Source organism: Chanos chanos, chromosome 4, assembly GCF_902362185.1.
Source record: "Chanos chanos chromosome 4, fChaCha1.1, whole genome shotgun sequence".
Taxonomy (NCBI): Eukaryota; Metazoa; Chordata; class Actinopteri; order Gonorynchiformes; family Chanidae; genus Chanos; species Chanos chanos.
This window is the reverse complement of record NC_044498.1, coordinates 45,126,879-45,143,351: the sequence shown is the minus strand read 5'-3', so window position 1 is coordinate 45,143,351 and position 16,473 is coordinate 45,126,879. Positions and strand designations below refer to the sequence as shown.

At 43.4% G+C, this 16,473-nt stretch overlaps 1 protein-coding gene across 1 annotated transcript in view; it reads right to left on the bottom strand.

The window, feature by feature from the left end:
* The window catches only part of atrn (attractin), a 43,959-nt gene extending 27,486 nt beyond the window's left edge, over positions 1-16,473 (bottom strand). The window contains exons 1-10 of the mRNA XM_030772646.1: positions 16,013-16,473; positions 12,024-12,107; positions 11,807-11,920; positions 10,516-10,644; positions 8,974-9,176; positions 4,010-4,178; positions 3,678-3,768; positions 3,167-3,416; positions 2,540-2,723; positions 2,159-2,313 (exon numbers count right to left, since the gene is read on the bottom strand). Of these exons, the coding sequence (XP_030628506.1) occupies positions 2,159-2,313; positions 2,540-2,723; positions 3,167-3,416; positions 3,678-3,768; positions 4,010-4,178; positions 8,974-9,176; positions 10,516-10,644; positions 11,807-11,920; positions 12,024-12,107; positions 16,013-16,278 (1,645 nt within the window). The 5' untranslated portion in view covers positions 16,279-16,473. The remainder of the gene's footprint in view (positions 1-2,158; positions 2,314-2,539; positions 2,724-3,166; positions 3,417-3,677; positions 3,769-4,009; positions 4,179-8,973; positions 9,177-10,515; positions 10,645-11,806; positions 11,921-12,023; positions 12,108-16,012) is intronic.

Here is a 16,473-nt window from a genome sequence, read left to right as displayed (position 1 = left end):
CCTAGACACACGCGCACACACAGGCACACACATACAGATGCATACATGCACACCCACACATACATACAAACACACAGACATACACATCTCTTCTGCATATACACAAACGCACACACACGCACGCGCACGCACACACACGCACAAGCTTTTTGTGAAGTTGTAGGTGAGGATTTTTTCAGGCTATACTGTTACATGATGTGGGAAGTCGCTTTCCCTTAAGTACCCCCCCCCCCCCCACCCCCCCCCCCACACACACACACACACACACCTTTTATTTCATTTCGTTTGTTTACACTTTATTTGATTTTCTACTTTTTTTGTTTTCCTTGTCAAATGTCCAATAAAAATGTTCTAGTTTACGACAGCACTTTGGTCCATATTACTGGTTTCCTGGTTTATGTAGTTTTCTTTTTTTTTTATCTATTTATTTATTTTTATTATAGGGATTTTAAAAGTCTCTCTCTCTCGCTGAGTGAAAAAATGTTGCCCTCTGCTGGCTTTCTCCTGTAACTGCAGCCCAGTCAGCGTACCGCTCAACCCGACTCGGAGCCACTCCAGCCGTAACTGAGTTCACCTCATTAAGACCAAGCAATTATCCTCAAGGGCACAGAAAAACCTTAATTTAATGAGTAATTACAGGCAAGCTGAGCCAACACGCATACGTGCAAGCAAGCAAAACCCAAAAACTAAGAATACGGGCAAGAATGGGTAACAAAAATAAATAAATAAACACCCCCCCCCCCCCCCCCCAAAAAAACAACAACAACACAGCAACAGCAAGTAAATTCAGGCCAAAAAAAAAAAAACAGTTAATGGATGTCTGACAAATAGAAGAAAGGAGATAAAAGGGGGGGGGGGGTATGGACAAAGGGGGTGATTTTAGTGAACTAATAGAGAGCGGCGTAGTGTAGGCAGTTTGGGTTGACCGCACTGGGCGTTTTTTTACGTAATTTATTCCCCAAGCGGTCTCCTTTTACAGCGTAGCAGCGGTAGCAAAACTTTCCTTTATCCTTGTCCCACTGCAGTGTCTATATCGCTTGTCTATTAACAGTCTAATTAGACCTTTTGAGACAGTGTGCCAAAACAAGGTTGGCACCAAGCTTATGCCCACTTTCTTGCCAGCTGCTAACTTGGAGAAATCTCCTGACAGTGCAATACTTTCTGATCTCAGGTTAAAGCGGAAATTCTGCGAGTGTATTGTAACTGGCCATTTGTGACTAATCCCTGTTCTGAGGACGGTGATTATCATTGATCTACAAAAACACTTTTAGTCCTCTCAGCCAAACGGAACAGCTCTGAATACAACCCAACCAATCGGTGTTAAGCCCAATCCTGCTCAAACAGTCCGCTGAGTCCAGCGCTTATCAAAGCATTTAGCAAAATGTATAAATCAGTCCAGCCAATCAACACGGTTTCTCACGTTACCCAACCTGTAGGCATAAACCTTCATCTATTCAGCCAATCAGATCAGCCCCTCATTCAACCCACACACCAGCTGCTGTGCGAGATACAAGAGTTATGTGTCAGCTCATTCACTGTATTCCTCATGCATTGTTTTCTAATTGTAGAATTTCTTTCTTCACCCGAAATTCACCACAAAACAGCCAATCAGAAGTCTTTCTCAGATCACCTGTTCATCATATTCAAAGCTATCAGTCATATACCAATCACTTGAAAATAAAAAGTCCTGTTGCTATGACAGCTCCTGTTGTAACTGGTGTGCGTGTGAGGAAGAGAGACAGAGGGTGTTGGCCTTTTGTTCACGTCTCAGTCGAATGTGCGTGAGTGTGTGTGTGTGTGTGGGATCTGACTAGTATTTCCTGCTGTGTTCCGCACCTCCGCGTGATGACTCGTTCGTTTTGTCAGGACATGCAGAAACAGTTTAAAGACCGATTTGAATTTATAACATGGAACACAGATCTAATAAATAGCCCTAATAAGCCATTCTAAGTCTGAGGTCTGATAACACAGGCTTATATTATTGATTTTTTTTAATATTTACAGAGTGAACAAACGCAGTTATCGCCGACCTTAAAATGATAAGCTATGATAACTTTATCACGGAAAGCCACGGGACCAATAACAAGTATTGGATGTTCACGGTGAACTGTGGTTGCTATGGGTTTATGAATGCGTGGCAGAGAGAGTTAACACTCACCCAGGTTGTAGGACATGAAGTCAGACGAGAAGCATTTTGCTCCGTGACTCATGGACGTGTCATTATGCGTGTTCCCGCCGAACACAAGCATGTTTCCGCTCACGATAACCGCCGTGTGCAGATACCGGAACGATCCGCTGTCCCTCAGAACCGTCCTGCAGGAACAACAGTCAAGACTATCATCGCGAGAGACGCACAGAGTTTCGAGTATCTAACAATCAGCGTGAACCACCACCTACCCCACTTTTCACCTCTTAAACTAGACAATACTGTTTAATACGGCTGCTAATTCTCACAAATTTGCCTTGGGCCAGCGCAAGCCAAAATGTTAGATTATTTTAGTTAAATATAGTGTGTGTGTGTGTGTATGAGTGAACTCACCACATGCGTTTGTCGACGTTGTATCGATAAAGGTCCCCAGCCAAGCCATACTTATTGGCGCTGAATGCTTTGTAGCCTCCATGAATGTAGATGGAGCGAGTGTGTGAGTCATACACACTACTGTGACCATATCCTCCCTGCACCAACGCCCCCTGAGTCTCCACAACACTCCACGTGTTCTCCTCTACACGGAGGAGACGGGAAAATGAAGGTATATGCAAACATGTTTAGTGGTTCAGAGCATGAGTTGATTTTATTTTATTTTTTTTTGTCCTCAGATGAGGAACAGCTGGGATGATGTAAAACAGTTCTAACACTAGAGGGAGCTATTGCACAAAAGAACACAAGTCCCTGATTAAAACACACACACACACTAACACTGTGCGAGCCCACACGCACATACGCATGCGCACGCACACACTCGCGCACGCACACACACACATACAAATGTGCACACACACACAATGTGCGCACGCACACATACACACACACGTGCGCACACATGCATACACACACACACACACACACACACACACACACACACACACACACACACACACATACTACCTAATCTACTTTTTGAGCTTACTAAACGTTAGAGTGTGTGTGTGAATGCAAGTTACTGACCAATGTTGTACTGCTGGACCTGGCTGATGTAACCATACAGAGGGCAGTGTCCGAAGATGACAAGCATAACAGGTTCTGACCCGTCCGGCTGGAGCTGAACGGCATGGGCCGAATGTCCAACCACAGCATACTGTTCTTTAGCCCGCGGATTCAGCAGAACCCATGACTGGTTCCTTATGTGGAACACCCAAAGCTCTGACGTCACGTTCCCCGAATAATCAATTTTACCACCATACATGTAGATCTTATCCTGAAAACAGAACACACACACACACTTTTCAAAACAGTTTCACAGCTAATAAGGAATAAGAGGAAGAGACTGGAAACTGAATGGAACAAAATCTAAAGAGAATTGTGAAGAATTTAGCCAAAGCAGTAAAGCATCCAGGTACATTCTGAATACCGTTTCCCAACCGGTGATACCTGAATGTTTAGCATTCCGTATTTAACTAAGCCATATGCAAACTCCTGTACAGACAAAACCAAAGCTCACACAGACACAACTACACACCTCATGAATGGCTACCGAGTGACCGTAGCGTGCGGTCACAGTGTTGACTGAAGCGTTCAGAGACATCCAGCTCTCAGTCAAAAGATTAAATCTGAGAGAGAGGGAGAGAGAGAGAGAGAGAGAGAGAGAGAGAGAGAGAGAGAGAGAGGGAGAGAGAGAGAGAATATTTTCAAAAAGTAACAGAGAAAGAATGAGAAACTTTAAAACTTTCTCTTGCTTAACATTTCTTGCTTAACACTTAAGATGAAGTTCATTTCATCTGCGTGAAGTGGAGCATTTGCACCTTTCAAATGCGTGCGCGCGTGTGTGTGTGTGTGTGAACCTATACTCACGCGGTCACCATCTGGTAGTTTGTGTAGTTGAAAACGTGTCCACCAATCACCCACATGACGTCCTCATGCACCACAGCCTTGTGCGAGGCTCTCGCCAGGCCACGCTCTCCAAACTCCTCTCGCGTCCAGAACGAAACGTTTGCCGGTACCGTCACTGAACAATCTGGGCCTGAAACACACACACACACACACACACACACACACACAAACAAAATCAATCAACACACAAACAAAACAAACAACACACACGATCATCATTGCCATTTCAAAAAACACTCTACGCTTTGGCTCTGATCAGCAAAACAGGTAATTATGCAAATGTTTCCTAATTGTACTTGCGTGAACTGAACTTGCTTATGCTTGTTTATGTGAATGACGTGTGCGTACACAGAAAAGACGCGCTCTAAATTTATTTGAGTGGTTTAAGTGTATCTAAATGTGTAATGCAATAAAGCTTGCCCATGTTAGTTTAAGTGTGTGTATATCAAGAAAACGCTCACACACTTTTATTTAAGTGTGTTTCCCACCAGAGCCAGCCTACGTTAATGTGTAAGCATGTATCCTAAGAGGGCTTGTTAATGTTTGTATGAGTGACAGCGTGTATTCTAACACAGCTTACATAAGTGTTTTAGTGTAAGTTTGTCCTGACCATGTGGGGGTGTAAGTTTGTCCTGACCGTGTGGGGGTGTACGTTTGTCCTGACCGTGTTGGAGTGTAAGTTTGTCGTGACCGTGTTGGAGTGTACGTTTGTTGTGACCGTGTTGGAGTGTACGTTTGTCCTGACCATGTGGGGGTGTAAGTTTGTCCTGACCGTGTTGAGGTGTAAGTTTGTCGTGACCGTGTTGGAGTGTACGTTTGTCGTGACCGTGTTGAGGTGTAAGTTTGTCGTGACCGTGTTGAGGTGTAAGTTTGTCGTGACCGTGTGGGGGTGTAAGTTTGTCGTGACAGTGTGGGGGTGTAAGTTTGTCCTGACCGTGTTGAGGTGTAAGTTTGTCGTGACAGTGTGGGGGTGTAAGTTTGTCATGACCATGTTGAGGTGTAAGTTTGTCGTGACAGTGTTGGAGGGTAAGTTTGTCGTGACCGTGTTGGGGTGTAAGTTTGTCCTGACAGTGTTGAGGTATAAGTTTGTCGTGACCGTGTTGGAGGGTAAATTTGTCCTGACCGTGTTGAGGTGTAAGTTTGTCGTGACAGTGTGGGGGTGTAAGTTTGTCCTGACTGTGTTGGAATGTAAGTTTGTCGTGACCGTGTTGGAATGTAAGTTTGGTGTGACAGTGTTGGAGGGTAAGTTTGGCGTGACAGTGTGGGGGTGTAAGTTTGTCCTGACCATGTTGAGGTGTAAGTTTGTCCTGACAGTGTTAGAGTGTAAGTTTGTCCTGACCGTGTGGGGGTGTAAGTTTGTCCTGACCATGTTGAGGTGTAAGTTTGTTGTGACAGTGTTGGAGGGTAAGTTTGTCGTGACCGTGTTGGAGGGTAAGTTTGTCGTGACCGTGTTGGAGGGTAAGTTTGTCGTGACCGTGTTGGAGGGTAAGTTTGTCGTGACAGTGTGGGGGTGTAAGTTTGTCCTGACCATGTTGAGGTCTAAGTTTGTCCTGACCGTGTTGAGGTGTAAGTTTGTCGTGACCGTGTCGGAGGGTAAGTTTGTCGTGACAGTGTTGGAGGGTAAGTTTGTTGTGACCGTGTTGGAGGGTAAGTTTGTTGTGACCGTGTTGGAGGGTAAGTTTGTGTCCTCACAGTGTTGGAGGGTCTCCAAACAGTCAGATAACATTAAGATTTCACAGAATGGTTAGAGAGAAAACCGACTAATCGTAACAGCAAAAGGCCCTCGACCACAGAAAAGTCCTCAAGCACCGCTTCCTACAACATTATACAGATTACATACGGATTTACCATGCCACTGACTGGCAACATTATACAGATTACATACAGATTTACCATGCCACTGACTGGCAAGTCAGGCGAGAACCACAAACCAAAGTGAGGAGAAGAGGGCGAGAGAAGGAGAAATGAAACTGTTCGTTGAACGGTTCAAATGACCATGACCTCTAAGACACGGAAATGCTCGCTACAAAAACCACACCGTCATAAACCACACGCGGAGAGCAGAAACCCGTTCGCTTATCTGCGTGTGACGACAACTGCCTTCTGATTGTGTCGCTGTCTCTGCAATCTACTCTCCTCAGCTCAATCGTAAGACTGGGCCGGGTGTTTCAAAAATAAGGTGACTCGTGCAGACATTTCGTGTCTTCCCCTTCTCTCTCTCTCTCCCTGTCACTTCGCCCGCTCATTTTTCACGCAGAGTTCTAAGAAATGAGAAATGGGATGAAACCAGAGTTGCGACACGCTTCGTGGTTCTCCGAAATACAGGCGCTAAATCTGTTTAAAGCACGGTTCCATCAGCTCAGCTGCCCCCCTCCCCCCCCCCCCCCCCCCCTCCCCCCCCCACGACTCCGCCGGAGATGAAGCGATTATTTGTAGCATTGGAATAAATTGAAAGTCACACAGGGAGTACTTCCTTACAGAAAAAGAGTCCCTGAAGCTATCAGAAAGCGGAAGACGAGGAGAAAGCAAAGAGAGCGACGGAGAAGAAGCGAGAGGAGAGAAAGAGTGAGAACGCAGATTGAAAGACGGGCGGTGACACATATCAAAGGCCAGTAATTGAGGTTTGATGCCCTCCGTCGTCATGGAGCCGTTGGTTAATAACATTGCTACAGTGCCTCATTCAGTCATAACCCAGACGTTTTATGGCTGGTGAAAAAAGAAAAAAACCATCTTGTGGAATTTCTAACGGACATGAATAAAAAAAACACATACGTTTTTTTTTTTTTTTCCTCCGCAAGCCGTGTTCGTCTTTCGCGACGTTTTCTAAGTTAATGGATGAGCTATTTAACATAGAGCTTACACTCCCCAAAACACGCACCAAAGTCAATCAACCAACAAACCTAAAAAATGTGAGCTTTTTGGGTTGAATATTTATAGTTCAGTAAATAGTCTGTCTGTTTAACGGAATGTCTCTTCAGGGCTATTAATCACTTTACTATTTGTCTTGTCCATTTATCATTGCTCGACATCTCTTGTCCTTAAAAAGCAGGTGAAAAAAAAAAAAAACGTTTTGGAGAGTCCAGACTGAAGCTTCATGATCTGCCCCCATACTAACTCAGCTGACTTGGTTTACAATCCCATATTTTTCTGTTGTTTTACGAGCTGGCATACCGGCTTGTATAAGTCAGTTCGCTAAATGACTTTATTCTGTTTTTCTTCATAAATACTATAGAAATACTCTGCAAAGATCATCATACTGAATTTATATTGGAAAAAAAAATGTATACATGTTGCTTAATATAAACAACAAAGTACATCACATTAATAAACATATGTATAGTGCACTGTCGTAAATGTAATATGTAAATAAATGTAGGATATAAATATATGAATAAGTCAATGTATTATATTTAATTATTTACATCCACATTTATTTATTTATTTAAACTTGCCGTCCTGTTTTGTTTATTGTGGGCATGTAAAGCCCTTTGAGACTTAAAACAGTGATACTGGGCACTAAATAAACCCTGTTGTTGTTGTTGTACAAGTATTTATTAAAATAAATACCTATTTATGTATGCATGTGTGTCTGTACACCTTTTTCGTGGTTGGCATATTTATGTATTAGTTCATTTTTTCCACCTTATATTAATTCATGAATTTACTCCTGTTTACATTTATTTATTGGTATGGTGTGCACCACAAAACAACTAACAGTTGTAAATCTGTCTGTCAACAACACCTATAAAATCCAGTGGCACCTCAGTAAAAAAACTTCCCTATTATAAACTACCAAACAAACTGGATATTGTTTCGGCAAAAAGTACAACATGCAGTCTGTTGTAATTGTAGATGGGCTCAGAAAACTTGTCTTGGTGAATTAAATGAATTGCATCTCTGCTCTGCCGAACTTAAAAATAGACAAACTTCTGGCTGATTTTCAAAAATACAGTATACTCCAATGAACACTCTGTTCTCCCTTCTCTGAGAGTCTTTCTTTTCTCTGATAACATCTCTGTGGTAGCAGTTAAACTTTATCCTCAAATCTTTGGAGATTCACTCTTTTCAGATCTATTCCACATATCTGCTCTTGTCTGCATACACCAATGGTTCACCCTACACACGTGTCTCCTGAAACCTATTGATCGCTCCATGACTGTTCAGGGGCATGCAGAGCTCAGGGTCTGTCAAACTAATGACGCTATCCCATAGTCTAAGAAGGTCAAAGTCATGTAGCGCTTATCTTCAGACTCAAGACAGAAAGCTGGCTGTATCACTGGGAAGCAGTTACCAACAGCGCTGGATCAATGAAACCGCAATCTCAACTTGCTTCCCGAAGATTTTCATTCTGTCTCCGTTTTGTTTTATTTTGTTGGAGTTTTTCCAATTTAATTTCTGCTGCTCACTGAAGTCTTTTGTTTTGTTTTGGGTTTTTTTTTTTTTAAATGGTTTCTGATCATTTTAGTTTGCATTCATATCCTTGTTTAGCACAATGTGCCACACATAGCAGCTGTCCTCATTGCCAAAGGAAAGGCTACCCCCAGTGGCATTACGCTGTGACGGCTCACACCGTTTGAATTGACTCCCATCTGCAAAACAGATTGGAGGAATTTGGTCTGATTTATCCCGAATTAAATTCACTTCCTGCCATTGAAATTCTATGTCCTGTCAGGCATGGCCAACTCAGTTCAACTGAGATCAGCTCCAAAATGCTAAATTTAGCGCAACCCTGTTCCCTAACACCAAAAACAATTTCCACAGGTTATCCTGCAGGCAATGGAAAATGGACAATAAAATAAATCACTACAACACCTCTTTGATATTGTCTGTGTGTGTGCATGTGTCTGTGTGTGTGTGCGTGTGCGTGTCTGTGTCTGTGTGTGTGTGTGTGTGTTTGTACTGTTGTTGTTTTGACAGTTGCCCACCTTGCCACCCAGGCTCACAGCTGCAGCGTTTGCCATCATGCTGGCATTGCCCACGGTGGGGGAAGCCACAGTCTGATGTACAGTAAGGGATGTTACACGCCTCCCCTTTCCAGCCCTCCTCACACACACACTGCACAATCTCACTGGAGTTCCCCAGCCGACACTCGCCACGGCCAGAACAGCTATTAGGGCACATGTTTATCCTGACAGAGAGAGAGAGAGGGGGGGGGGGCAGAGCAAGGGGGTACAGAGAGAGAGAGAGAGAGAGAGAGAGAGAGAGAGAACATTCGGTTTTTAACTTTAACCACAATGCTTAGAGACAGAGGCTGAAAGATAATTACACCATAAAGCTATTTGCAGCCCTAAATGGACCAACCGAGGGTAGGAGGGGTGAGCGACTACGCACTGACAGTGTACACTCAAAGTAGCCTGCTGTGACAATTTTACACAAATATCTACAGAGCCGACACTGTACCGAGCAGCAGCGTTCAAACAGACAGGCTGTTCTAGCGTTAGCTTCAGCGGCGGCCTTAGATTCAGCATGGGGATGGTCTTAACAGTGATTCGGTCGGCTGTACTGTAAAACGAAAAGCTAGAACCGGTAGGGCAGAAAAACATTCGTTTCAACAAGAATTCAGAGCTACACTGGCTTTAGGTTCAGCCATGAACAAAGCAGCATTGAACATAGCGGCAGGTGAAGCAGGATTGATATTAGCAACTGTGCAGAGCAGCGCTAGTGTCTGCATTGAACGGTAGAGCACGTTAGCATTCTGCACAGTCTTGTCTTACAGCTGAACAGAGCTCTGAGGAAAAAGAAAGCAGAAAACAAACAGCTGTTTGATGTCTCAGCTTTCTGTGTTTTGTGTGTGTGTGTGCTGGTGTGTAAAATGAGTGTTTTTTTTCCTTTGATGGTTTTTTTTTTTTTTTTTGTATGCTGCACTACAGGACAAACTGTTTTAAATCTTGTGGGGTTTTTTTTTTTCTCCCCTTCAGTCTAAAATGAATACAGTCACTATGGAAACCGTACCAGTAACCACCAGAACTCCACATCAGTAGTCTCCTCTACAAACAACAAGGTCAAATCCTTCCCTTCTTTTGCGCCCCCCCCCTCCCTATCTCTCCCTCCTCCCTTACTCTTCTACACCCCTCACTCCTCTGTCTATTTCTCATTTATTAGCTGAGCCAGGGGGCCCACTTCACAAAGTTGCTTTGCTACTGATCTCCTTTAACCTAACTCCTCTGCTCTGCTACTTTTCAGGAATCAGGATTGGAGTCACCATGGAGAACTTTGGAAGAGCGTCAAAACTGAAGAAATTGTAAGGAAAAGTTCAAAAGGGTTTGAAAAGGCTAAGAGTTTATCGTAGGAAATTGTGAAGATGTTGTGGATCTGTATGAATGATGAATATGCTTGCAGCTTAGGGATCAACACTATCCATTACAGAAGCTTTAATAAGATCGTAATTCGATGCCCTTTAAGATTACGTGAGATGCGCTTGAGAGTTTGCGTTAAGAGAGATTTAAAGGTTCGTGTTTTAGGATTACCTGTAGGAGATGTTGAAGCCGGTAAGGTTGTAGGCCGCGTCACTGAAAAAGTGCAGGAGAGTGTAACCTGACACAGCCGCAACCTCAGGAACTGTTTCATTTCCATAGCTCTCTGGTACAATCAGGCCACTGCCAAATAAAGAGACAGAATATCGAAATTTGCCCGAAGAGCGCCAATTACATTCGCAGATAACTCAAAGATATGCAAGAGTCTTTCACTGTGCCCAGAAAAACATTCACAAAACTAAATTTAAGTCCGACTTCAGTGAAACACAACGCAGGACAAATTCATAGACATTTCAGAGAATTATTACGCTGTCGCCAAAGATGAGATGAGCCAAAAACACACACTTTGTAGAAGGCTCATAATGATTCTGCTTGGCATTTGAATAAATTGTCACTTTGCCTACATCCTACTGTTCCTGTCAATCAACGGAAAAGAACGTGAAAATGGCATCTTGGGAAAGCATTAATTTGAGGAGCTAGAGAAAATGAAAATGAAAAATGAAAGCTACGTGAAAATATCATTACGATGCATTCCTACTGTAAACCACAATGTAAATACTTGTGAAAGCAAGTCAGTGACTCCTTGGCTGTTTTGCTGTCCTGGTGCTTTCTGTGCGTAGTTAAGAGTAAAGTGGTTTGGGGACTCTGCTCTTCTCAATTCCCACAGTGTTCAGCACAGACGGCTGCTGTTTACATTACCAAATTGTGTGTGTGTGTGTGTGTGTGTCATGGTATTAGCATCTCTGCTCTGGTTCATCCCAGGACCTGTAAGCTTCACTACTGTGAACCTCCCTTGAGCCTGCCTGTTTTTCTCTGTCACTGTATGTGCATGTATTTTTTTTTTTTTTTTTGGTATGACTCCACCTCCATTTCGAAACTCAGGCGTGCAAACATTTTTTTAATGTTATTCTCAGAATACGGCTGCTATGGAGATATGACAGATGAAAACTGACTGACTGAGTGACTGACGGACATATATAGACTTTTACACAAACTTACGCGCGCACACACCCACACACACCCACACACACACACACACAAAGCAAAGCTGTAGGAGAGAGAGAGACAGAGACGGCAGCAGAGAGAAAGAGAGGGATAGAAAGTCAATGAGGTAGAGCAGATCTGCTGGAGGTCTCTGTGTCCTGGCCTGATCCTGGATTAGCAGGTCAGGACTAAGGGTTCGCACTCCTACACTTCTGGTACACAACACACATGGACACGGGCGCGCGCGCGCGCACACACACACACACACACACACACACACACACACACACACACAGGGTACCTGAATGCAGCCAGAAGAGGAGAATATATGGAGTCTCCATCATACACATAGAGGTGATCCCAACTGCACTCGGTGGCAAAATGTTCAAAGCGTAGCCTCAGAACAGAATTAGGCCTGAAAACAAAACATACTCACATTAGCCCTGGCCACACCAGAGAAGGAGAAAAGACAGATGGACAGACAGACAGACAAATAGACAAACAGAGGGAGTACTCACTGTCCTTCAATAAGCCAGGTACACTTGGTCTTGTACTTGTAATTTCCTGGCCCATCAGTCAGAAAGCCCGATGAGCCTGTTAGCCTGGAGAACAAAGCATCAACATTAGATTTTGCTCCGTCACTCATTACATATGTAAACATCATAATCAACACCAGCAAACAACCACTCATATCATCTCAGCAATGGGACAGCATACACACTGTAGAATGCGACAGGCCAAAGTTTTGCTCCAGACGCTCCATTCACAAAAGGAAAACAGCCTAGGGTAACACTAAAGCAACTAGAAAGGCACGAACGCTTGAAAGTACAAGACTTCTCAGAAACAACACACCCATGGGGTTATATCTTACATCGCAGAACCACAAAAGCACAGAAATTTCTGGAAACTGAGCAATACTCTTAAGGTGATTTATTTGGCATGACAGTAAAATACAGGGAACCAGTTTGTCATATCAAACCAAGATAAGTATCACACTCAATAAAATGCTGTAGACCTTTATGCCTTATCTTAGTGATAGTTTAAACAAATACAAACAAGAATTAGTCATCTGTACACAGTTGACAGGACTTACACATTACTATTAGGATTCAAAAAGAGGTACTACAGAGAAAATTACTACAAAAAGCTTCTACAGAGAAAAATGTGTGCATGTGCGTGTTTGTGTGTGTGTATACACATCAAGTAAATGTCTGTTCAGCCACAGAGTTACAGACTTGGGATTTCAACACGAGGAAAGGCGCTAACATTCCCAGCGAGGTTGCTAACATAATGCTGATTACATGGCGCCAGTCACCACTGTAATAACCTTCTTTGGGAACCTATATTCACACTCCAAAACCCTGTCACCAGTTCACTAGGAGTGATCTGTTACAGTCAGACTTACTAATTAGACCTTACAGAGCCAGAGGGGAGCCATATCATTCTTACTCTCATTATCCATGTCATCTTCAGTCACATTATCCATTTCCCCATTTCAAAAGAACCAGTGTTTTGTAATGAACATCACCACGCTCTGATTTTACACTGACATGTGGTTTGGCTGTAGGCTCATTTCTGTTCAGGCATTATATCAAAGAAAAACGTCTCTACGGATAAAAAAAAAAAAAGCAGCCAAGCTACAAATATGTGAAAACTACAGACATTCAAGCACCAGATTAAAAAAAAAACAAAAAAAATAAACAACATCAGGAACCTACAGATAGCCAGATATCAGCTGCAAGTACGTCAAAACCACTGACAACCAAGCGTCGACTACAAGTATCCCTAGCTACAGACTGTCATGTGTCAGCTTGGACTACAGACTCAGGGTAGAGATTCTAGACAGTTTGGACAGAGGAGTTTCAATTATAGAGAGCTTCAAAAAAAAAGGCAGAGTAGACTTGAGCATAAGCTATAGCTCTTCAGACTTCAGACACTAACTCTCCAAATGTCCACTTAACGTATCACTTCACGTTTAAACATCCAGTTCAGCTTAGCAGTGACTGGCGGGAGGTGGCGGGTCCCTCGGCCCTGAGAACGGGTTTGAACAGCAGAGCGTTCAGTGAAAAGTGTGAGCTTTTTTGTGCGCGCGCGTACAAGAAGGTCTTTTGTCGTGCTCTGTGAGACAAGAAAATCTGCCTATTTATTTCAGCAAACTCTTCCGTGCTAATCCGTTTATAAAATTATAAATAAAGCAGACGGACAGATGACTAAGAGGAGAGGCCCGAGGAGAAACAAGACAGACAGCAGACAACAAATCCATTCATCAGCTTTGACTGAGGATGCTTAACCCTCCTCCACCAACACCACCACCAACTCCCCCCCAAATCTCTCCATCTCTTTCTCTTCCTCTTTCTTCTTTCGTGTTCGTACCCACCTCTTCCTCTCTCCTCCTCAGCCGAATCTTTCTAATGACAGTTTCAAAGAGAATGCCTTTTCTTATGTTTGATGTTTGATAGATCATCAGTGATGGAAGGGTGTAAGCATTTCCTGACGCAAGCTCGTGAGTTTTATCTGCCGCAAACATACACAAAGTCTGCGGAAATCTCAAGTCTGCGAAGCATGTGTAGGAGCCACTTGAATCCAGCGAATGCACGCTAAACGTTTTTTTTTTTTTCCCAATGTGCATCCAGCAATCAGAGGAAAAACACATTCTGTTATACCTGAAATACTAAAACAAATATACCATTTCTACTATAGTTAGCTGTGCTCCAGCTAACTCAGACTGGTAGTGTCCCTCACAAAACTGTAAAAACTGTCCGTGGGCTTAAAATCCTGCAAGCTGACACAATTTCATCAAAATCACGTAGAGAAGAGACTACTGACATTTCATGAATCATTTCATGTATGAAGGTTTTTTTGTCAAAAAAAAAAACCCTCAATATACCTCCTGTTTGGAATCCCTAATGTTCTGAGCCAGCAGTCATTCATATCACCTCTGTCAATATAGCCAGACAAAGACTAGCTCACTTTTCTCTCCACATCTAAAGCATATATATGCACAAATCTTTTCACCCACTGTGTTTAGGCAAATGAACATGCTAGGATGACAACTTCTTTCACCGCCTGCTCCCCCCCCCCCCCATATAAACAATATGGCGCAAACAGCTATAAATTGTCATTTTATGTGCGTTTGTCAATGATGCATCATTGTCACATTGGGCAGAGCTTCTGTTTAGGTTCTCATTGGCCAAACGAATTTCATGACTGGACACTGGGGGTAATTTCTTAAAAGGTTCGCTAGTTCTTAGGGACTCCCCACAGTAGAGATGGCGGGAAAAAACATGCCCTCTCAAATATATACACACACTCCATTGTACACGACACACTGTCTAAATATGTCCTGTTGCTTCCAAAAAGTTAATCAAACTGCAAACAAGAGTGAGCGTGTGTGTGTGTGTGTGTGTGCATGTGTACATGTCCCATGATGCAGGAATTAGGGCCCCAAATTCCAAAAAAAACCCAAAAAACTGTTGCTGCCTAATTCATCATACTTATGCCTAAAACACTCTTTCTGTCTCCCGTGGTAGCACTGGCTCTCTGATTGTCAGCACATGATCATCTGGCCTTGGCTCTAAATCCAAACTTTAGGCCATAAAAAGCCGATTTCACCCGAAACAACCTCAAGCTTTTGACTACGAAGGGTTTCTCTGCCAAACTCTGCTCATAAATAGCCCTCTCTCTGGATCACCACGCCTAGGTATAGCCTAGAGTAACGTAGCATACACACTGGCCACTACCATAAATACTCATATACCTGACAATACTACTGGTGTACTGCCGTCAATTCATTTTATGAAGAAGTCTGTTATATAACAAATCTGAGAATTGGCCCTGACCACAGTGTCTCCTATCTGTTAGTTTCAACGTCAGATCAGATCTCTGCACACAGGTAAAAGACAACAGAATAGACAGTGATCCTAAATCAGTGGTACTGCAGCTCAAAGTCCAGGGACAGCGTTAATCTAAACGACTGAAAAAACAGATTCCAGAATCATCTCTGGTTTACTGGATAAGGATTGGCCATACAAGTTACTGTTAATAAACCAGTAGCTAAATAGCTAAAACATGTAAACAATGACAGTATACCCACTGATGGTTACTTCAGAATATTCTCTTACGGAAAATTACATGCAAAGACTGAAGTTGCGTATCGTTATAACATAAACCCATGTCAGTGGAAACTTCGACTTACGATAAAAGCTTCGGGGCAGATCATAAAAATGTTTTCATAACAGCACATAAAATCTAGCAACCCAAAGGGTCCTTTTGTTGACCGTAACAGTCGGGTGAAAATCGTACTTTGAGCTTCGTTGTTTCATTAACAGATAGCTACTCACTAAATCGGCTGCATGATTAATAGCTTACTGTCGGGAGTTGGTGAAGCAGTGCAAACATGTCAGTTTGTACCTGAGGGCTTGTACGACTAATGCTCTGTTGGAAATGTTAGTATTTGCCGGGTAAGATCTGAGAGGTATGCAACGGCCATATGTGTTATCCCTCTTACCTGAAGCGCCCACCGCAGTGTTGGCATTGGTCCCCGACCCATCCCGGGTCGCAAAGACAGTTCCCATTAGCTGGATTGCATTGCCCATTAATGCACGATTTGTCGCACTCTTTCGCTTCAGCACCATTCGGTAAAATAACAAGCCCTCCAACAGATAGACAAAGGAGCGTCTGTAGAACCGGGCCCCGGAGGACTGCCCGGGCCAGGCCGCGAGTCAGGCTTCTGCTCCGGCCAAGGCCCCTCCGAACATCCCCAGCCATTCGCATGAAAATGGCTGACAGTCAGTGGCCGATCTGCTACCAGCTGAGATTACCGGGATCTGACTGTAAGAGATCAGTAGGAGAAGGTCCAGAGATAAATCGAGAGGAAAAAAACGTCGGCTGGATCAGTCCCTGTTTTTGTTTCGTCAGATTTGGATCTTTCTCTTGGCTCACATCTTATCGACGGTTATCGCCGCAGTA